This window comes from Alligator mississippiensis, chromosome 15, assembly GCF_030867095.1.
Source record: "Alligator mississippiensis isolate rAllMis1 chromosome 15, rAllMis1, whole genome shotgun sequence".
Taxonomy (NCBI): domain Eukaryota; kingdom Metazoa; phylum Chordata; order Crocodylia; family Alligatoridae; genus Alligator; species Alligator mississippiensis.
This window is the reverse complement of record NC_081838.1, coordinates 26,212,346-26,234,676: the sequence shown is the minus strand read 5'-3', so window position 1 is coordinate 26,234,676 and position 22,331 is coordinate 26,212,346. Positions and strand designations below refer to the sequence as shown.

The following is a 22,331-nucleotide window of genomic DNA, read 5'->3' as shown; positions in this document are numbered from 1 at the left end:
CCAAGGTCCCTTCCAGCCCTAATAGCTATGAAATCTATGAAAGGTCTATGAAATCCTATAGCTATTAAATCTATCCAAAGGTCCTGGTGCCAAGTTAGTGCCAGGTTAGCGTCATATTCTACTTCATGGGAAGGAGGAACATCCTCTTTCCCATTTCGACCTTATCTGAAAGTCAAAGTGGGACAAGATAAAGGCCACCCCAGTGAAGCTGCATCTGGTTCAGTGCCTGAGCTGTGCACAAATATTCTAGTGTCATGTGAACGTAGTGTGTGTAACAGGAGGAGGAACAAGGAGCAGTCTGCAGTGCTGGGCTGTCTTCATTTGGACTGCAACTCCCAGAAACCCTCCAGGTTAGGAGGAAAGATAAGAGGGAAGAGGAAGCTTGAGGCTGGAGTAAGGGGGAAAGGGAGCGGCATGCACATGGAGGCTGCCCAGCCCTATACAGAGGAGCGCAGAGTGGAGCTGGAGATCTCGCTGGCTCACTCAGCCAGGACTGTGCACTGAAGAAACCGCTCAGACGTGGGGGCAGCTGCAGGCTGCTGTTTGAGTGCTCTAGGGATTAAAGGGTGGTTTGGGGGATATACGTTGTAGCTGCGTTGGTCTAAAGGCACAAGCAGTCAGAAATCTTGTGGTAGAGGCAATATCTTTTATTGGACCAGCTAGACAGTTGAAAGAAAAAAAAAATTTTTAGCTACCAGCTACACAGTTGCAAAAACAAAAACAAGCAAACAAAAATCTTTAGTTGCAAGCTTTTGAGCTCATGTGCCCTTCCTCCAGCAAGGGAGAATACAAAGGTTGTAAAATTTCTCATTTTACAAAGGGTGATTAGGGGAGACTTCCGGAGGTGTCGGGGGGTTCCTTTTCGGGCTAGTTTCTAGGGATGCAGGTTGGCAACTAACTTTTTGTAATCTGTAAGAACCTGTACTTTGTATCATGGCTCTTGCCACCACATCCCAAAAGCTAGTCTCATGCCCATGAGTTCACAGGACAGTTCAAGAGTTCTTTTGTTCTGGGGTGGGATTAAGAAAAAAGAAGATGCAGGGATCCAGGATTTGGTCTGGGCCTTGCTTTTGGGAGAGGCCCAGACCTATTACAGTGCTGGATGCATCCAGTTCTACCACAAGTGATACGGGGTCTGGATGGGCTAGCACAGGGGCAGAGGTGAAGGCTGTGGAGAAATCACCCCCCACTCTGCCCCACTGCTGGAAGCAGGCAGCCCCTCCCTGCATCTGCTTCCTTTACCACTGAGCTGCCCTGGGCTGGAGACATTCCTGAGGAAAAGGGGAGCTCACTTTCCCATGTCCCGTGTAACCCTAAACCCTCACTTGAGGTTGATGTTTTTCAAACTGACCGACTGGCATCAGCCGTGGTCTGAGGATACTGGTTTGTGGTGGGAACTTCTTCCAACAAAAAATCCTTTTTCAAGTATATTGGGAGCAAGAAGAGGACACCAGGCAATGTAGGGCCCCTGCAAGACGCAAACGGTAATCTTGTGGCTACACCAGACAAGAAAGCTGATATTTCTAAGAGTTCCTTTGCCCGTTTTCTTGAACAGGGACCAGGACATCCCACCTACCAGAGGTAGGGGCAATCTCGGGCATTGCTCTGTCAGGCCTTCAGTCAGCACAGATGTAGATAGGGATCTTCTGGAAGGGCTGGACATTTTTAAATCTGCAGGTCCAGATGCCCTCCACCCAAGGGTGTTGAGGGAGCTGCCATGGGTCCTCGCGAAGCCCTTGGCCCAGCTGCCTGAGGAATCATGGACATTTGGCCAGGTGCCAGGGGATTGGAAGCTGGCTAATATGGTCCCAATTTTCAAGAAGGGGAGAAAGGAGGATCCAAGTTAACTATAGGCCTGTAAGCCTCACCTCAGGGCTCGGGAAGATCTTGGAGAGAATCATCAAGGATCATATTTGTGGGGGGCCTGCAGGGGAGATCATGCCCAGGGGCAATCAGCATGGGTTCAGCAAGGGCAGGTCCTGCCTGACCAACCTGATTGCCTTTTACGACCAAGTAACTAAATCCTTAAATGATGGTGTTGCCGTGGTCCTAGTCTTTCTAGACTTTAAGAAGGCCTTTGACACTGCCTCTCAGCCCATCCTCAATAAATAAAGCGACTGTGGCATTGGTGCCTGCACAGTTGGATAGGTTAAAAATTGGCTGATGGGGCGCACCCAGAGAGTAGTGGTGGACGGGTTGTACTCAACCTAGCGAGATGTGAGCAGCGGGGTTCCCCACGGCTCGGTACTCAGGCCCGCACTGTTTAACATCTTCATCAGCAACCTGGACGAGGGGGTGGAAAGCACGCTGTTTAAATTTCCTGATGACACTAAGATGTGGGGCAAGGTGGACACACTGGAAGGGAGGGAGAGGCCTCAACTAGATTTGGACAGACTACAAAAGTGGGCTGATGAGAATAGGATGAGGTTTAACGTAGACGAATGGAGGGTGCTGCACCTTGGGAGAAGGAATCCACAGCACACATACAGGCTGGGGAGCTCCCTTCTTGAAAGCACAGAGGCGGAAAGGGATCTTGGAGTCATTATTGGCTCCAAGATGAACATGAGCTGTTAATGCCAGACCGCAGCCAGCAAGGCCAGCCATACCTTGTCATGCATCCAAAGATACACCTCAAGCCGGTCCAGAGAGGTGATGCTCCCCCTCTATGCGAATTGGCTCAAGCCACAGTTGGAGTACTGCATCCAGTACTGGGCGCCGCAGTTCAAAAGGGATGTGGCAGCCTGGAGAGGGTTCAGAGGAGGGCCACCTGCTTGGTGAGAGGGCAGCAGGACAGGCCCTACGAGGAGAGACTGAGGGACCTGAACCTGTTCAGCCTCAGCAAGAGGAGGCTAAGAGGAGAACCTGGTGGCCTACAAGCTCATCGGGGAGATCAACAGCAAACAGGCAGAGCTCATTTCTCCCCAGCACTACCTGGGGTGACGAGGAACAATGGTCATAAGCTGATGGAGAATAGATTTAGGTTAGAGATCAGGAGGCAATATGATACAGTTAGGGTGGCCAAAATCTGGAACCAGCTTCCCAGGGAAGTGGTCCTCGCCCCGACCTTGGGCAAATTCAAGAGGAGGTTGGCCGATCACCTGTCTGGGGTCTTGTGAACCCAGCATTCATTCCTGCCTGTGGCAGGGGGTCAGGCTCGATGATCTGTCCAGGTCCCTCCTGACCCTAGCTACGATGAAACTATGAAAAGAGAACATCTCCTGGCTTTATTCCTCCCGGGGGAATGCCATGATCCAATACAACATGGAGCCTAGGATGGCTGTGGCCATGGGTGTAAGTGGAGGTCTGACCTCATCAGCAGGGTCCCACCTGCACTTTCCCATGTCATTAGGCACTTGCTGGAGCTGCATTGGGACACAAGCAGCCATTTGGCCTCTCTCTTCACAGCAAGAGAGGCTGCCTGCATCCCCACACGGGGCCAGACACATTTTGGTGCCTCCTTCTGCTCCTATTCCACCCTGGTCGGGGCACTGACCACAAATGCTTATGCATCTACTTCTGTAACACACCATCCTCTTCTCCATAAGTCTACGTCACAAAAATAGTGGGAACTGTATTTGGGAAGGAGGCCTGAAGTCAGGCCTTGTGAAGACATATCACGTGACCTTAACTGATCTGCAGCCATGCTCCCCTCTTGGAAAGGGGTGGTGAGGATTTCACTTCCTTTGACATACACCCCCTCACCTATATGTGTTGCCCCCAACCTGCACAGCCACTTACACATTCAACAACAATGAAATATGAAAACTGTGAAAGCTTGGACATAAAATAAAAGTGCAGGACAGTGGCTGGGGCAAGACTGAACTGTGGTAACAAGACTGCCACGAGAAAATCAAACTCCGCTAATGGCTTGTAACCCATTAGGCATTGAGACAGGGGAGTGCTTGCAGTACCCAATACCAGACCCAAGCCATACCATAATAAAAGTGGTTGAAATTGTTGGCAGAGACCCGATGTGCTCATCACATGTGTGTACCTCAGAAAGCCCTTTAAAGAAAGGTGAGCCAGTGAAGGCAAGGAAACCACATATGCATTTCAATTGACCTAGCAGCCAAAGGAAACAAAAGGCTATATATGCATCTCAAAAGAAACCTGGAAAAGGTACACTGAATACAGGGAGGATGTTCTGTCCCCGACAGTCTCACATTGCTCAAACCAGGAACCCAATGTCACTCTAAGGTGTTAGACATGTCCAAGCCATTCACTGCATGTCTGCAGTTTGTTAAATAGACAACCACCAGTACAAGCTCCCCATTGATATACAAGCACCCCAAAACAGGTTTGGTGGTGACACCTCTAAGTATCCTGTCGGACACTCAAAGCCCATCATCTGTGACTGACCCATTATTACAGGGGCCACAGATACAGTCTTTAAACCTAGACAATCAAGAGCAGGAGCCCGGCAATTAAGAGTTGTGATACGATAATCAACCTTTTCCTCCCTGTTTTGTTCAGACTGAAATAGGCCAACCATCAAGCAAAATGCCTTGAAGAAACAGTATAAAAACTAAGCAGATTCGTCAGCAAGGTGTGATCCTGCAGAGTTGACAGCAGGACATGGCACCTCCAGCACCCAAGAGCTAAAAAAACCACAGAAGAGGGGCTGAGAAGCAAAACCTGCCACGTTGGACTCAGGGGTGGCAGCTGAGCTCCTTACAGACCACGATGGGCATGTGCAGGTCTAGGGAGGGGTGATGCAGTGGGGAGGAGAGGTGAGGTCAGGGCAGAGGGCAGGAAATACTTCCCCAGCCATAAATGTCCTCCTTCCTGCAACTCTGGTGCCTGACATACCAGAATCCCGGGGGCCAGGATGGAGGAGGAAGGTGGGAGCTGGCAAGGACAGTCCCTGGGTGTCTTTTGGAGCAAGTTGTTTTGGACAGGCACCCTATTTTGGAGCCACTTCTTCTCCCCCTTGAAGCATAGGTCACTTTTAGAGAATGATGGCACAGACACAGGCTACAAGGCTGATGCAAAGGGATCCCCCCACCAGTTCTTCCAGCATCTAGACTGGCCTCTGCCTCAGGTATTTCCTCTTAGCCCTCCCCCCATCAAACCTTGGGACCAGACTCTGGCTCCTGTGGGGTCTGCAGGTCCATAGAATGGCCGAGGCTGGGTGACCTCTTGCTGCAGTCCACCAGCACGAGGCTGCTTGCCTCAAGGCAGCCACTGGTGACCACTGATCAGGTGGACATACCCAAACACTTTCCTGCATTGCCCCCAAAACTATGGATGCTTCCGGGTGTGGATGAACCGATGCTGGGTCAGGTGGGAGGACTGGATGAAGCTCTTCCCACACTCTGAGCACTGATGTGGCTTCTCCCCTGTGTGGATCATCTGGTGGTGGACCAGGTGGGAGGAGCGGGTGAAGCTCTTCCCACACTCTGAGCACCGATGTGGCTTCTCCCCTGTGTGGATCATCTGGTGCTGGACCAGGTGGGAGGAGCAGGTGAAGCTCTTCCCACACTCTGAGCACCGATATGGCTTCTCCCCTGTGTGGATCATCTGGTGCCGGATCAGGTTGGAGGAGCAGGTGAAGCTCTTCCCACACTCTGAGCACCGATACGGCTTCTCCTCTGTGTGCGTGAACTGGTGCCGGATCAGGTGGGAGGACCAGGTGAAGCTCTTCCCACATTTGGCACACACATGGGGCTTCTTGCCAGTATGCCTCATCTTGTGTAGAGCCAGGGGTGAGGGGCTATTAAAGGTTTTTCTGACCTCAGGGCAGGGGTGGGCTCTGCCCCTGTGCCTGCCCGTGAGCTCCTGCTTCCCCCTGACACCCTCCCCACGGCTTTCATCCGGATGCAGTGCCTCTTTCCAGGGGCTCTTCAGCTCTCCCAGCTCCACTTCTTCTCTGCACCCAGGGCTCTGTCCGGGCTCTGCCCCTTCTCCACTCTCACACCCAACTGCAGATGGTACCTGGTTCACTGCTCCATTCTCCCTTTCCTTTTGGGGCCTCCCCTGACTCTTGTGCCATTGGTCCTTATCTGGTCTCGGGGTGTCCATCTCGCCCAAACTCCCTGGGGAAGTCCATGCTGGCTCCAGGTCTGCAGGTCCTTCCGCAGGAGGCTGCTTCTCAGCTCTGTGCAGCAGCCAGGCACCTCCTGTGTGGGGAAGACAAACCCCAGATTGGTCCCTGCCTTGCGGCCAGGGGCAAGCACTGATAATCCTTCTACTGGGAAGGGCCTCAGATCAGGCCTGGACCTTGGCACTTGTGTTCCCTCAAGACATCAAAATCTTCCTGTCAAACCCCCAAGTGTTTGGTCTGAAGCAGGGGCAAGTCTCTGTGCCAGGCCAATGTGCCCTACTCGCTGGAATTGAAAACAAGACTCTCAGAGTTCATGGCCCAGGTCTCGGCCCCATCACCTCAGGCCCTGCTGGGAGAAGCACACGTGGGACACGTGCATTAGGACAGTGCCTGAAAGGCCTCATGCTCTACCAGGCTGTGGAGGAAGAGGACTTAAAGCTCTGGCTCTCTCTTCTGAGAGGAGTGTGCTTCCTGCCTGCTTCCAGGGCAAGGTCAGTGCAGGAAATGAACCCATGGTGCTTTGTACTGCTGGTGGGTCCGAGGTGGTCAGCATGTCACAGGAGCCTGCACCGGGCCTAAGGCCTTGGCATGAACCTCAACCTGGACTCTGGTGCTGAGTCTGAGGCTTTGTGGCACTCAGGGCCATAGAAATGAAAGAGTAAAGGGGCGATTCTAGTGCAAACCACAGGGGATTCACTTCCCCACGCCACACGAAGGCTTCCTAATCCCACCCATGCCATGGAGCCATTTAATGCAGCCTGAGACCATGATGAAAAACGTCCTGGGAATCAGGTCAACATGACCAGGAGAAGCTAGCAAGAGCCTCAACTTCCTTTGTGTCTACAAGTAACGACTACAGAGCCTCTGCATACCAGGCTGATGTCCATGGGGGACTACCAATCCCATCATGGCTCGGGAGAGGGTGGGAGAGATATGACTACCTTGGGAAATGAGCTCCTGCATTACTGAGTGAACACGGTATATTAAGATCATGGCATCCCAGGGAAACCACATCTAAACATTAAAAAAAGAAAAAATGAAGACAGGAAACTTGATTGTCCCCTAGCAGAGAACATTGCTTGTCTTCACATCAGTGAATATCAGAGATGGGGAACAACACCTGCCTTAAAACACTGCAGCATTATGTACTGTATTTGAGGTCAGCATCCGGGAAGGGCAGCACAGGGCAGGTCTGCAGTTTCCAGGTGCCCCTAGCATGCTGGGCATGGAGCATTTCCGAGACGGGAGTCAGGGGAGGGCACAGCCACACTCACCTGACAGCAGGTCCTCCAACCTTGAGGTTTCCCCGCCATCCTCATCATCACAGACCCACAGCTCCACCTCTCCTCGCTGGATGCGGCAGATTAAGTCAGGTGTGGGACCTCCATATCCTGTTTAGGGTGGTAGTTAAAGAGGGCTCGTGACTCAGTACTGGATTCAGAATAACCCACCATGGCAGGGGAGCAGATCCAAGGAACTCAAGGTTTCTACTACAGCTTGTTGGACAAGGGAAGACGAGTATTTAGGATGGAAGAGAAGGCGCTGCATAAAGAAGCCTTCATTAGATGATGCTCCTGGTCACCCAGGCAGTGGTGGGATGGTCACAGGAAACGAAGCACCAACCACTCCTGGTATAGAAAGGGCATTAAACTGACGGAGTGACCGTGGACAGGTGTGGAGATACAATGATCTGTGAGGTGATAGGGAGCATAAAGATAAAGCTTTTACTCTTGTCAAAGTACAAAAATCATCACTTTATAATAACTGCAGCAACAACTGAGCAATCAAACCCTCCAATGGAAGGATTAACCTAGGAGGGAGATGAGTGCACAGGTTGGCACATACTGCAGGCTTTCCCAGGAACACAAAGTTGGATCTGGACAAAAGAAGGCAGAAAGACACACGTGGCACAGCATGCGGAAGCCCAGTTTGGATGGCCTCTGCTGTGCTACAGAAATCATTCGATCTCTTCCTTATGGATGTCGGGGCCAAGGGGCTCTGGCCAGCAGCCAGGGCACGTGGGCTGGGGAAAAGGTCAGCACGGCAAACTAGAATTAGAAACTGACTTGTAGAGGTAGATTAAAGATTGTTTTACTTACACCGTAAGTGGTCACGGTGCAGGCAGGAAAAACTTTCTTGAGCTGCAGTTACAAAAAGACACACATGGAGTTTGCTAGGCTCCACAAAACAAACACGAACAGAGCTCTGGATACACACTCACGGAGTTTGCTAGGCTCCGTGGAACAACCAAAATGAGAGTCCGAAAGGTGACTCTCGACGAGCGCGCAGGGTACGTCGAGGGATCATGCGGCGATGGGGAGAGACTCTTGATGGGCGATCAAACGACTGTTCGGTCCAAGATTTACGTAGAAGTCCACGAGGTAATCGTGGACTCCTTGCCGGAATTCTCTCGGATTTCTCCCAGAATTCTCGGAATCAGGGTTCTCAGGATCCTCCTGAGATTCTTGGAGATCTCTGACTTGGGCGGAAACTGCTCAAGCCTCTTATACGGCTAGCAAGCCAATCGCTAGCCGCCACGTGGGAATAATTTAGAAACAGCCAATAGTGGGGTATTAATTTGCATGCGAGCGGCGGGAACTCCTTTGCACCGGGGATTTCTCTCTGCAGCTGAGAATTGCACCGTGCAAAGAAAGCTCCATGTGGCGGGAAATAATTCTGCAGTGCCGAAGCACACACAAAATCATTGGGTCATGACAATGGAAATGCTCTGGGGGAAATGGAGGGGAAAGAAAGCATCAGAAAAGACAACTGGCCTAGGCAAAGGTGAAGTACCTTGACACTATGAACACACCAAAGAGAGGCGCTGTATTAGAGATCCTCTGGAAACAAAGACTGGTTTGCACTAGGCCCTGCACATAGCCCACTTCTTCTCACCATGATGGGCTTGTGATCTGCAGAGGGATTTGAGGAGGAGAGGAAGAAAACATTTGAGACTGGCAGAATGAGCTTGAGGGCACAGGTCTTAACGTAAATACAACAAAGCCAAAGTCTCTGGTCTATGGAGATGAAGATGTTAGGAAGGACGGTTGACAGAAGCTTTTAGTGACCCCATGACAGAAATACCTAGGATCCATCACCTGTACATATATCCCAAGAGACGGACATGTAGAAATGCATCATCCATGTGTTGTAGCACCAGAGGCTGATAAGACTTCTGTTAGCTTCTTCTCGGTCATAACCAAGGGGGAGAAAGGGAATTTAGGTATCACAGAACGGAGCACACTGGATTGATGAATGTGTTTAGACAGGACACGCTAGGCAAGAGAGGGAGGAAATGAGAACCATTCCTGGAAACAGCTCTTAGTGCACTGACGTACAAGGAATTGGAGTCGGTATGAACACGCTGAGAGGGCAAAGAGAGATCATGTTGCCCAGAAACAGATGCGTATGGAAGCACCAGGAGTTACAACAGTGGGGAAGACTCAAGTGAAGGCGCCTGGATGAAATGAAGTAGGATGAATCACTATGAAATGTGAGACAGGCCTGATCACTGGCAGAGCAGTGAGGAGGAAGGGAAATTAAAACCCCAGCCTGAAAAGTGCATGAGAACAAGACTGCTGAAACACAGGGAGAAGACAATAAACTTCAGAGATCACATAGGAGAAGCAAAAACCAGAGCCTTACCCTGGGAAACAAGGGCTTGGTAATTCTTCAGCATCTGGTCCCGGTAAAGCACCTTGTCGTCATCTTCCAGCAGCTCCCACTCCTTCCGTGAGAAATACATGGCTACGTCCTCAAACACCTCCCGGACCTGCAGTCACAAGCATTACACCATCAGTGTCTCCCATCCCACCTACCTCCAGCCCCCACAGCCCTCTCTGCAATCACTCTGTGCTACAACTAGTCACAGGCTGAGCCAGGGCACGTAGGGGTGCAAAATTCCCCAGGATTCAGCTGACCTGTGCTGTGGACGCAGCTGTGGACACAGGAGCTCAGGTGTCATGCTGAGCTGGGATAAAACTGTTCTGTTTGCTTGGCCCCTGGATTCATAGATCCATAGATGTTAGGGTCGGAAGGGACCTCAATAGATCATCGAGTCCGACCCCCTGCATAGGCAGGAAAGAGTGCTGGGTCTAGATGACCCCAGCTAGATGGTTATCTAACCTCCTCTTGAAGACCCCCAGGGTAGGGGAGAGCACCACCTCCCTTGGGAGCCCGTTCCAGACCTTGGCCGCTCGAACTGCGAAGAAGTTCTTCCTAATGTCTAATGTGGATGCAGCCTGGGCACCACTTTTAGAAGCAGGAGCCCCAGCTCCATGCACCCTGACCAGGCCTTCCCATGCCAGCACCCCTGGCTCCCTGCACTTGGGAGAAAGCTCCTACTAAAGCAGCTTGGTGTGTTTGCAGCCTCCATCACCACAGGCTTCTCTCTCTTAAGGACTCTCCACTCCCCAGATTCCTTACTGCAACCCTGGCACCTCCTGGGCTCTGCCCCAGCTCTACACCCACCCATGACTCCACCAGGTGCCCTGCTCACCTCCCAGCTCTCCTCCTGCTCTGGAGGCCTGCCCTGCCCTCTCTGCACTTGGCCCGGCTCAGGTGTCAGGGAGCTCCTCTCCTCCGGTCTCCCCAGGGAAGTCCTCTGCAGATCCAGGTTTCCAGGACCCTCCTCAGGAAGCTGCTGCTCCGCTCTGCTCAGGGTGCCAGCACCTGCGGGTGGGGAAGAGAGTGCACAGGTTAGTCCTGGTGCTGCTGGCACCGGGAAAGCCCTTCTCATCTCCTTGTCTGCCCTCGGACTAAGCAAGGTGGAGGCTTCAGTGTGAGAAAGAAGGGGCAGAAGGAAGTCTCAAAGTCACACAGCTAACAGACCTCCACGGGCATGAGGCTGGAGATGAGCCCCAATAACTGTGTCCCAGTGTCAGGTGGTGATCACACCACATCAGAGCCTGCAGGGAAAGAAGCTGGAGGGATGTAGGGGCTCCATCAGCTTTGACATGTTAAGGGAGGGGAAAAGGAAATATAAGGTCCATCTTCTCCAGGCCATGTGAAATGCTTCCAAGGGCACTGGAGAACAAGAACCACAGATCTGTTGGAGCCCTGGCCCCACTAAAATGTTGCAGCAGATTTCTCCACTGAGGGACGCTGCCTCCTGCTGTGGGAAAGGGTCGAGCCAGCGCTCCTTACCTGCTCCTGGGGAAGGGCCTCGTCTGGGGCACCAGCCTGAGCAGCTGTTGTCTGCTGACAACTCCCAGGGCTCCTCGGGGTTGGGCACATCTGCAGGATAGAGACCTGGTTTAGCTGTACCTAAGCCAGCCATAAACCATTGGGCAGTCTCATTTCCCCGACACCTGCACCAGCCCCTTATTGGGTACAGACAGGTGACGGGTGCATGAGAAAGGGATCACTGATCATTAAAACATCAACCAGATCATTCATTATTACCATGGCAGCACGACAGTGTCCAAGCAAGATCCAGCCTCTCTCTGCTGGGAGCTGCACACGTGCACTGAGAAAGATGGGTGCCCCAGCCTGGGCGCTGCCCACCCACAGAGATCACAGCTCTGTCCCAGCCCGGCTACCTGCTTATGAGTATTGCAGCCCTGTCCCGGGCAGGGGCACACATTCGAGCCTCTCCCCCTGCGTGCAGGACACCCTCTCAGGCACCCAGACCCACGCCCAGGCCTTACACCCGGTACCGCACCTGACTCCTGCTGGGGCAAGGGCTCCTCTTTGGGGACACGAGGTAGCTTGTCCCCAGGCCCCAGGGTTTCCCTCTCTCCCCACTCCTCCACAGGGCCATCCACACCACGGGTCCTCGGTTGCGCCGGCCAGGAAGCACCAGGGTCCTGCAATGTCCCCACGAGCTGCATCTTGTCTGAGGACACCTCCTCGGCCTTCACACTCACTGTGACCTGGGGACAAGAAATATGTCACTGGTTTCGAGAAATATGTATGGTTTCGTGTAAATGATCGTGTAAATGATTCGCCAGGATCTAGGAGACGGGGCTGGGAGGGAACATGCCCCAAGCACATGGAGACGGGGACAGCAGCATCCGTGATCGGCATGAAATGTTCTCACCTGGAGCGTCTCGTCCTCGTCCTGCCCCAGCTGAACCCCCTCGGCCAGGGCCACGGCCTGGGCGCAGGTCTGCGGGCAAGGACACAGCACAGCACAGCCGCCCCTCGCCCTGGCGGCCCGGCCCCGCCCCGCAGCCCCCCGCCCCGCACACTCGCTCCGCTCCCGGTCCGGGTAGAGGAGGAGGAAGAGGAAGGGGAAGAGGAAGGGGCGGGCCCGGGCAGGGGGCGGGAGGAGGGTCCTGGCTGCGGCCGAAGGGAGCTGCTGGGCCCGGCCCGGGGCAGGATCGGCGCCGCCCGCGTCTCAGCCCCGGGGTGTGTCCCTGCCCCGGGCCTTTCCCTGCTCGGAAACACGTGCGTGGGCCCCTCGTGCCCGGGCCGCGGCCCGGCTTGTCCCGGCCGGAGAGGAGCCGCGGTGCCGCCCGCACGGAGCCGACCCTCGCCCGCATCACGTCGGGCCGGGGGGCGCGGCTGCCCGGGACTCGTGCCCTTTCCCGGCGCAGCTGGTCCCGGTCTCGGGCGCTGCCTGCGGGCGCTGCGGGCCGGGCTCTGTGCGGGTGCTGAGCTCCTCTCCGCCGCGGGCCCTGCCCGGCTCCCTCGGCCCCGCTCCCCCGGCCGGGCGATGCCTCCTGCAGGCGGGGCGGGCGGGCGGGACGTGGCCGGGGCAGGGCAGGGGGCATTGCCCACCTGGGAGCCTGGCAGGACGGGCACTGCGCTCGTGGGCAATGCAGAGCGAGCAGGGAAGGCAGTGAGGTTTGGGGGAGGTGGAGGCTGCAGGGCTGGGGGTGGCCAGGGTCTGTGCAGGGCGCAGGCAGGGCAGGAGCCAGGAGGGGCTGAGTGGGCACGGCTCAGGCAGGCGGGCGAGGGGTCTGTCTGTGCTGGCAGCGGCAGGGCACCTGGTGCCGGACTGCAGGGTTTGCACAGCAGGCCCTGCAGCTGCTCCTGCTGTTGCCACCCTTGCTGCTTGTCCCAGGAGAAGAGGGGCAGCAAGGTCCTTGGCCTGGCTCTGTGTCGCTGGGTCCCTGCAGGAGCTGCTCCAGTTGTGCTGGGGCTGAGCCCAGGGGAGAGCAGGCTGAGGGGCGAGGGCAGGGAGCGGGATGGAGCTGGGGGTCACAGAGGAGTTGGGAGGTAGGGGACAGGCTGTGGGGCCCTATGTGGGACAGTGCGGTGGGGGATGTGGGGCCAGACGGGCTCTGAGGGCAGTGGTTTATGGGCAGGTGGGTGCTGCGGGGAGGGGAGCTGTGGGGCCATGTGGGAGCTACGCAGGAGATGGGTGGGAAGGCCAGGACGGGCCACATGGGGCTGAGCCGGGGAGCAGGAGGGTCCTGTTAAAAAATGCTTTCATGTGGTTCGGGACTGGCCTCAGGACACTTCCCTCTGCATCCTGCCTCCCGGCTGGTGCCAGCCATATCCTTTCTGCCCAGCAGGGCTAGCTCTGGAGGCGCTGTTCTTGGGGCTGGTAGGGGTGGGCTCTGAGTGCAGGGGAGCACAGCTGCAACTTGGCACCGGGGCTTATTAGTGAGCGAGCACAAGCCTATAAAGCCATGACCATAACCCCCCGGGAGGAGTGGGTTGGGGGAGCAGGGAACTTAGGGAGCCAAGACCAGGAGGAGGGCTGGGGAACAGGCCACTGGGGCGCCAGCCAGGACAAGGTTCCCCTAGCCAGCAGTGCTGTGGACTCCCCTCTGCGTGGGGCTGGGAAAGGATATGCTTCCGACAGGTTTCAAAGTTTCATAGTTGTTTGGGGCTGGAAGGGACCTTACAGATCATCGAGTCCAGCCCCCCGCACTCAGGCTCCTGGTGTCTCAGTTAAAAGAACTGGTGCTGGGACAATGATCCAAAATGGCCCCATAATACACTTAAGGTCCCTACACCATCAGTGGGTACATTTACATGTGCCTTTACGGCGACATGATAAACCCTGGCACAGTTCGTGCTGGTATCGGCTGCTCTTGGGTGCAGCGTCTTCATGTGCCTGGGGCCAAGCAATCCCGTGCTAGCCGTGGCAGCAGGCCGTGGGGCTCAGCCCCAGGCTCTGGGTGGCGGCATTGGGCAGCAATAGGGGCTGGCAGAAGCAGAGGATCTGGCCCCTGGCTGGCTGGGCTAGCCCGGCACAATTAACATGCCCTATCAGTGTCTACATGCGTTTTTACATGCAGTTATTTTCACTGCCATAAGATCGTACTATCCCTGCTATCTTATGCTGCAAAAATTAGTTACAAATCCACATTTGCCCATCATTTAAATGAAACACCATTAATATATCTATTAATGTATCTCTATGTATTTATCCATAGACAGCGAGAGTGGTGGTTCAGTTTAACCATGGGAAAAAGTGGATTTGGAGTTACTTTTTTTTAGGCTGTATTATTCTCCCAGGGAACAGAACGAAGAGAGGAGTGAGGAGCGGGAGAGTTAAGATGCATGTGTAAGTGCCCAGGCTTAAGTTTTAGGATGCAGGAAAGGAGTCGGGCTCACCAGGCAAAACCAGGCATCTCCGACGCCCTGGGCAGCAGCAGCAGATGGGACAGTGGTGGCTCCTGGCTGCTGGCAGAAGCAGGTGTTATTTTTCTGCTCTCTTCTAAGCCCAAGCCAGCACACGACTGCTGAAGCCTATTTGGCCCCCAAGAGACCAACAGAGATTATAGCTGCTGCTACACCACCCCCGCCCCCCGTTCCCCACCCACTCACCCACTCATACTGGATGGGATGCAGGGGCTGGGAAAAGACCTGCACTCATCAGATATTCTTGGTTTTCCAGTATAGAGAGCTGCTGCTACAGGGGGGAGTCCCAGGGCTGTGTAGGAAGCTGGGAGCCAGGGCTCTTGGGAACTATTCCCAACTCCAGGAGGGGAGGTGAATCCTGGGTTTGCAGCTGAGGGCCGGCAAGGCACAGGATCTACAAGCCGTGCACAGGATAACCTATTTGCCATGTGCAATGGACATGAGACCCTCAACCCAGAACTGAAACTCAATCCCCACCTACGTGTGGCCTCACCAGCCTGGTGTCTACGGCCCAAGGAAAGCCGTCTCTGCTCTGATTAATCGCCTGCTCGTGATTGCCGCCGTGAAACCCGCTCTGGGAAGCGGGGTGCTCATTCTAAAGTTCATGCCAGAAACTAGGAGTCCTGTGTCCTCTCCCTGCCTGCAGGAGGGCAGTGGGGTTTCTTGCATTAGAAAAAGCCTTGGACTGGATCTTCTCTCTGAGTCTCGGATTGAGGTTTTATCTTGGGGTCTGGAGAGCAGCAGTGGTTAAAGCAGAGGGGGTGGGGGCCAGCACTGCTGGGCCCAGGTCTGTCTCTGCCATGCCGCTGGGCTGGGGATTGTTGGGTTATTTGCAGGGGGCAGAGGAATGGATGTTTCTGGAGGTTGCAATATCGTGACCCCCCACCCCTCCCCAGAGCTCCCTGCCCCACTCAGTGCCTGTGAGCACCGCAGTAGAAGGAGCTGCTGGACAAAGGCATGGGAGCTGCCCTGCCCACCCCCATGCCAGCCCCCAGCTGGCTCTATATAATGGGGAAGGAAGGGAAGAAGAGTCAGAGACTCAGCCTTGCAAGCAGCTGGACCAAGGCCTTGCTGCTGCATAGTCCCAGCACAGGGGACGTGCAGAGACAGAACCTCCATGGGTTGCTTCTGGGAGTGCTGAGATCAGACTTGGGGCAACAAAAAGAGTCAGAGAAGGGGAAAGCCTCAGTGCGGATGCCTGCATGCTCTGCCTACCTATGGGAGGGAAGAGGGGGACGTGGGGGTCACACCAGCAATACTTGGAATGAGAGCAAAGGAGAGAGAGAGTCCAAGTGAGACCGAGGGCTCGCGAGAGGCTGGTGCTGTGACCCATGTCTCCCTGGGGGTGCAAGAGCTGGGCCCCTTCTCCTTCCTGCAGGATGACCGGTTTCGAACGCCATGTGGGAATCTCAAGGCCAAGTCCCAAGACTGGCTATGGTGGTTGTCTCAAGCAGGGTTGGAAAGCTGTCAGGACTGCTCAGTGGCTCAGTTTCCCCAAGAGCAGAAGAGAACTATCATAACTTCCTTGTGTCCCTTCTGCATGTCTGCTATGTGATTATCCAGCTATGATCCGTGTGGGTCCGTGCACGCACCAGCACAACAGGAGCCCGGACCCAGTGTTGGTGTGTGCAGCACCCAACTCAGCGCAGCCCTGATCTCAGCACAAGTCAGTTCAGTCCCTAGTGCTGTGCTTCCCACCCAGTGTGCCACGCACAAAAGCGTGCCGTCAGACGTGAAGGGGCGTGCCACCGAATTCTGCCATGGCAACGAGCTACAATAGGTATGAGGATGGGGAATGCCTTAACAGGTGTGGTGCAGAAAAAATGTATTCATTTGAGTGGTTCTTGGGCAGGAAAAGGTTGGGAAACACTGTCCTAGTATAAGGAGACCCTGTCTCAGCCACCACACTTAAGTGTGACAGCTCATGCCAATAACAATTCTCCTTTTTCTAGGTGATGAGGATCTCTATCTGGCACTAATGGCTGCTGGGAGAGGAAGGGGCTTTAGGACATTGGTGGGAGGGGGCAGGTGATGGGCGGGAGAGTTGGAGAGGATAGGCTGGGGGAGGTTATAGGAGCGGGATGGGTTTTGGGTGCATAACAGAGGTGGGTGGGTGGTTAATCCGTAGTCCTTATAACCGTCTCCACTCATGTCCCCTGCCCCTTCCACAACTGCAGCCGATCGAGTGGCTCTGAGGAAGCCATGTGTCCCAGGGGCCCCGTGCCACCGTGCTGCTGATGTTCCTCATGCTGACCCTGATGTCTTCCTGGCCGACCGTGGGCAGCTGGGAATCACAAAATGACATGTTCCAGAGGCAGCACATCAGCGAGCTGTCACACCCGCCCTTCAGTGATACCTGCTGCAACACGAGGATGTCAAGACAGAAGATTACCACTCCTGCATGAAAGCCCTGCAACACCTTCATCCATGCAGATTTATCAACAGTAAGAGCAATCTGCACACGGTACAACAGGTATTACAGCAATGATAGCTTCTGTGTCCCCGACTGCAAATTTATAAGAAAGGACCCACGACAAGGCGGTGTGTACTGTGCAACCACTGTCTCCTGGAGTATTTAATAACCTGTGAGTGAGTCCAGGGATCTGGACTGGTGCCTGTCCACTATGGCAAATACAAAGAGTGCTTCCCCTCGTAGCCAGGGGTAGGGCAAGCGTTGACACCACTGCATCCTTCAGCTTTCTAAATCTACTTTTCTGCAATATAAAGCCATTGCTTCTCATCTGACCTGCTGCAGCAAGGAAGAAAAAATGTTCTTTTTTATGGCAGCCTTGTGGTAGCCAGAACCAGAGGGGTTAGTATCATGAGCAATAAATATATGCTCTTGGAGACATCCAGGCAATTGTTTAGCAGTTAAGATTAGCTAACGCAAAGCTGGCAAGTTTGCAACCCACACATGGAATTTGTCACAATTTAACCAAAGTGTTGAATCTAACTGTTCGCACTGATCTTGAGACTGACTAGGTCCCAAAATAACCCCAGACTACAAGATTAGCTGATCTAACAGGTTTTTTAAATGTCAGCCATAACAAGATCTGACCACCTAACATAATTAGCACATTCCTAGGAATCCAAGGAATAAGAAACCAAGGGGTTGAGCGTGAGCAGGTAATGCTAATTTCAAACCTCAAAGTAATGTGGCATAATTTGCTTATTGTGTGAACCTGAGTTCAGACGGTAACCTTTCATGATAATTTCTAACACCTTTTGACCCAATAGGATAACAGCTATAGTGCAAGATTGTGAGTGGCTCTAAAGCCAACAGATTAGCATAAGGTAAGGCATAAAGGAATGCGCATGTCAAGTGACCAGATAGAAGGACAGGACAGAAGGACTATCACTGTACCAAGCCTGGACCCCAGACTCCCACTGTTAGCAAGGTGATTGGAGGGACTGGGATAGTCTACATTAAACCAAATTTAGCCTCTTCTGGGGATACTTATACATGGAGCCTTATGCAGCCATGAGCAAGCTTACACTATACACAGCCCGTTATTGGTCAGCAGCCATCTGTGAGGTAGGATGCGGTCACCTAGATGTCATAGTGGTGTTTACATCACAAAGGCGGCTGGCTCACCTCTGTCCTGGGTGCTGGACCTGGCGGATTGAGTGGCTCCAGAGCCACTCAAGCTCTGGGGTGATGCCTTAGCAATAGGAGCTGCTCAGCGAGTGAGAGAAGGAAAGCTTGTTTAAGCTATTTTTCACCAATGGAAGACATCAACCTGACCCTGCATGGCAGAGGTAAGACCCCGTGGTGTTCTCCGTGCCTAATCTCTAGTCCCACACCCATTCTAGAAAGCACAAGGAATAGGCACGTCAGTGAAAATCAGCTTTTTAAGAGGCAGATTTTCAGTTGTGAAAACCTGCATTACTTTGTGGCCTGGACTGTAGCTTGAATGATTGCTACCAGGGCAGGGTCCACCCTGACATGCCCCCGATCTTCAGAGACTGTGTTAGATGTTCTGGGAAAGGCCTCCTTCCCTCCCCGACGTGTTTCTGACCCTGTTCCCCTTGCAGCCAGGTGGGTGGTGTGAGGTGTCTCCGTGCACATTACCTACGTTTAAGAACTAGGGCAACCTATAGGCGTTCTGGTTCGTGTTCTGATTAAGACCCTTTGGAGCAGGCCTAATTAACTGAGTCTTCCCTGTGCTCTAATTAAAATGCTCCAGCACTGACTCACCAGCATGTGTATTAACTCCCACACCCTCCACATTTGAAAATGACTATAGGGGTGCTTTAACTAAAGCTCATTGAATAAGCTTTAGTTAATGTGTTCCCGTGGCCATTTTAAAATGTGGGGAATTAATACATGTGAGGATGAGCCGTTTTCATTCGAGTGGCTGTTGAGGAACCACTCTAATTTAAACAGCCCCTCCCCACCCCCTGAATGTGTATGGGCAGCTTAACTTTCAACAACTTTGGCCCTAAGCAATCTTTGTGTGTGATCCCAATTCTCCAACTAATTGTCAAGGAGAAAAGACTTGTCATTGTCTACATGACTGCCCTTATTTTCCTGAAAACAAAGGTCATTCACTTCCCCTTTCAAGTGGCTGGGCCATTTTTGAAGCAAATCTTTTAGCATAACAGAGCAGGAAGAGGAGAAAGGGGAAGACGCATCTTCCTCTCCCTGACCAGGTCCACTCTAGCCCCTCTGGCTGGTGCAGCCGTGGCCATCGCACCCGGGACTGATGATAACAGATAATGCCCTTCTGCTGATGGCCAACACCAGAGCATTATCTCCATCCCACTGACAAAGAAGGGCTTTTTGGCAGAACTAAGTGGCGCTAAGGAAAGTGCCTCTTTGGCAGTACCAGCTGCCTCAGCCCGGGACGGCGGCCTGGAGAGCTCTCCTGTGGGTGCTGTGCTAGGAACCCTTCCCTTTGTAGCCAGGCCACAGGCTTTGGCTCTGGCACAGGTGCTAGCGGGTGGTGAAGAAAGCAACCAGTGTGATATCTCACATAGAAATCAGCAGAGTCCTTTCCCTCCATGTCAGGTTTTTCCACCGGTGATGCCTCTGCAGGGACAGGGTCTGGCCACGCATCAGCCGAGGAGCTGGCCAGTCCTGTGAGCCTTGTGCTGGAGAGCCTCCAGCGGGAGGAGGTCGGGCCGTGGCTCTGCAGCACGCAGCTGCTCTAAGCATTTCCTTCCAAGGCTGTGCAGGGCGGGGGCAACTAAAACTGGTCCTTGCCCATCTCCTGTGTCTTTTCTATTCCTTCTCTCCCAACACAACGTCACAACACAACATGCCCTTGTTCTATTGTGATGTCACTATGACATCAGGGCACAATCACATGTCTTCATCTTCCTCTCCCCAGTGGATGGTAGGTGTGGTATAAGCCAGGCTCAGACAGGCCCTCACCCTGCAGATAATGCCATGAGCCTCTTTAGCGTCTTCCTCCAAGTATCGCACAGCGCTGAGCTGACAAGAAATATAGTTTCCCAGCAGCCTCGTGAGCCTGGAAAGCCTCAGTGTTGTGGCCCTGGAGGTGAAGTGACTTGCCCAGTGTCCCACAGCAACTCAGGAAAAGAACTGGCCGTACAGCCAAGTGTGCTGTGTCTCTGTCTAGACCCTGAGCAACACTCCTTCCCTACCTCATTTGCTGACATCCACCACTGGGTTAGGGGAACCTAGTTCACAAGTATATCCACTCCTTTCTTCATTCAGCGACAGTCCCAATCACACAATGGTTTTTGGCAGCATTTTGCTTGGCAACCCCGTTAAGTTTTCTACTCAGGGTCACCCAGCAGCTTCTTATCACTCCCCAAGTGTCCCCCTGTCTGACGGAAACGTGTGTCAGTCACTGCCACCTCCCCAGTGCACGGGGGTGACGGTGCCTGGGATGCAACTGACTGCTTTTGTGATCGTATTTCTGTGTCTCCCACCTTCCTGTTTCATATGCCCTCTCAGTGCCTGCCACTCCTCCCTTGCTAGTGCCAGCTGTCAACATCTGCATGCAAGGGCCAACCCAAGACACCCTGGGTTGTGTTCCTGTCCAGGGATCAAGTTCTCGTCAGAGCTGCTGTGATCCTGGGTAGCTGCTGTTCAACACGGTAGTCCTGGATCGTCTGGCACCGGTCCCAAAGGAGAGCCTACCCTCTTGTTCTCTTTCTTGGTGTGTTCCCAGGAGACAAGAGTAACTGTTTACTCCAACCTGGAGAAAGTTTTGCAGGGAGACACAAAGGGCCTGGATAGGAGCCTTGTCAGGAGGATCATTCACTTGGCCTCCAAAGATATGGGACCCAGGTGAGTGAGCTCTGCCCAGTTGCTCCTCACAAAACCTAGTCCTATACTCGGTTTGTTTGGTGCAGTGCAGCTTGAGCCTATGGTGTGTCTCCTGCACAGACCTTTTTTGGAGGCTGCAGCCTTGCTCCAGACACATCTCCTCCAGATATTTCTGGAGAACACGGACAATATCCAGACTAGTGATGAGTTCTTCTTAAACGTGGGGCAGCTCTGTGCTGTGAAAGACCAGAACACAGAGTTGCTTTGCTGGGGAAAGCACCAACGTTGTCCAAGAAGTTTCCTGGCCCGTGCTGGAGCTGGGAGCTATAGCCCAGGTGAATTCTGCAGTTGACCAGCCAACCAGAGCCGAAATATTACTCATGCAAGTGTTTCCATCAGCGGTCATGAGTGTGGGATCTCACACAAGGGATGCATCATCCTCCCTCCCTTTCAGAGGAGGTAACTTGGTTGCCAGCCTAATTTATGGCGGTATAAAGTGTGTGTCAGGCATCTGCTCCAGTTTTTTTTTTTTATTCTAGCAAGAAACTGATGAACTGCAGTTGGCTGCATGAAAAACCCTCGTGGCACTTGCTGGCACCAGCTCTGTCCAATGGGGCCACCGCAACTGAGCTGGATTTGGGGCTCAAAGAGCCTGGCTCCTGGCTCTAAGGTGACGGCACCAACTCCTGTCACAGCTGGAAGGGCATTCAGGATGGAAGGAGTGGGGACCAGGTGGGCAGGAGCCCTGCCATTCCCCAACATGCCCCTCCACCCCCTGCTCCTCCCCTGCATCTGGGCATGGGAGGGGCAGCAGACACAGGATTGCCCTACATAGGGGAGGCCGCTGTGGGGTTTCTCTGCCAGCTTCAAAGCCCCTTTGTGCTGCTCACCCAGCATGGCTTGGCTGGGGAGGCCACAGCAGGCAGCCCAGCCCAGCCACACTCCTGAGTGTCAGGGATCAAGGTGGACACGGATGTCTCTAACAGCACAATGTGTCCTCCCATCCCTTCTGCAGCACTGAGGTCTGAGCCCTTTCTTGTGCGGACGCTCAGCAAACTGTGTTTTGTGCTGAGGCTGGTGGAGACCAAGATGAAGGAGGCGCTGTGTGGAGATGAGTGCGAGTCCCTCCTGCAGGTGCCCCAGTGCTAACACCGAGCCTGGGCCCCACAGGAGTGTCCCTCACTGGTCAGGGGGCCTCCACTGCACCTCCTGGGCCTGATCTAACCCCTGGCGGAGAATGATCCCCTCCTCGGGCTGGTTGGAAGGTCTGAGCAGCGAGCAGGATTGGGCCCTTTATGGCTGTTGCAGAGTATTTCCCAGGAGCTGTCACCAAGGCCCCGAAGCTCTTGGACCAGGGGCAAATGGAGTAGATTGAATCCTAGTTGTAGTCCCTGGTGCCTGCTCCACCTGTCCCAACTTCTCCATCTGCCCCCAGCAGCACGGGGGCTGCTGGGACATTGTCATGACCACCAGGCCTGCGTGTCCTGCTGCTGCTTCCTCACTCCA

At 53.9% G+C, this 22,331-nt stretch overlaps 1 protein-coding gene and 1 long non-coding RNA gene across 2 annotated transcripts; one reads left to right on the top strand and one right to left on the bottom strand.

The window, feature by feature from the left end:
• Positions 1-632: 632 nt before the first annotated feature.
• Positions 633-12,365, bottom strand: LOC132245840 (zinc finger protein 34-like). The gene is made up of 7 exons (XM_059718960.1): positions 12,084-12,365; positions 11,706-11,916; positions 11,189-11,278; positions 10,542-10,714; positions 9,689-9,815; positions 7,318-7,434; positions 633-6,119 (listed from the first exon to the last, which is right to left on the bottom strand). The coding sequence occupies exons 2-7, from the start codon at positions 11,872-11,874 to the stop codon at positions 5,242-5,244; spliced, it is 1,554 nt and encodes a 517-aa protein (XP_059574943.1). The 5' UTR covers positions 11,875-11,916; positions 12,084-12,365; the 3' UTR covers positions 633-5,241.
• Positions 12,366-12,441: 76 nt separating this feature from the next.
• Positions 12,442-18,029, top strand: LOC132245846 (uncharacterized). The gene is made up of 2 exons (XR_009457576.1): positions 12,442-16,364; positions 16,762-18,029. It is a non-coding gene; the product is annotated as an uncharacterized LOC132245846 (long non-coding RNA).
• The last annotated feature ends 4,302 nt before the right edge of the window (positions 18,030-22,331 follow it).

Excerpts from the sequence above, each read along its gene's own strand:
- LOC132245840 (XM_059718960.1), bottom strand. The coding sequence starts at position 11,874 with ATGCAGCTCGTGGGGACATTGCAGGACCCTGGTGCTTCCTGGCCGGCG. Across the intron at positions 10,715-11,188 it reads AGGCCCTTCCCCAGGAGCAG|GTGCTGGCACCCTGAGCAGA; the intron begins GTAAGGAGCGCT and ends CCCCACCCGCAG. Across the intron at positions 6,120-7,317 it reads GTTGGAGGACCTGCTGTCAG|GAGGTGCCTGGCTGCTGCAC; the intron begins GTGAGTGTGGCT and ends TTCCCCACACAG.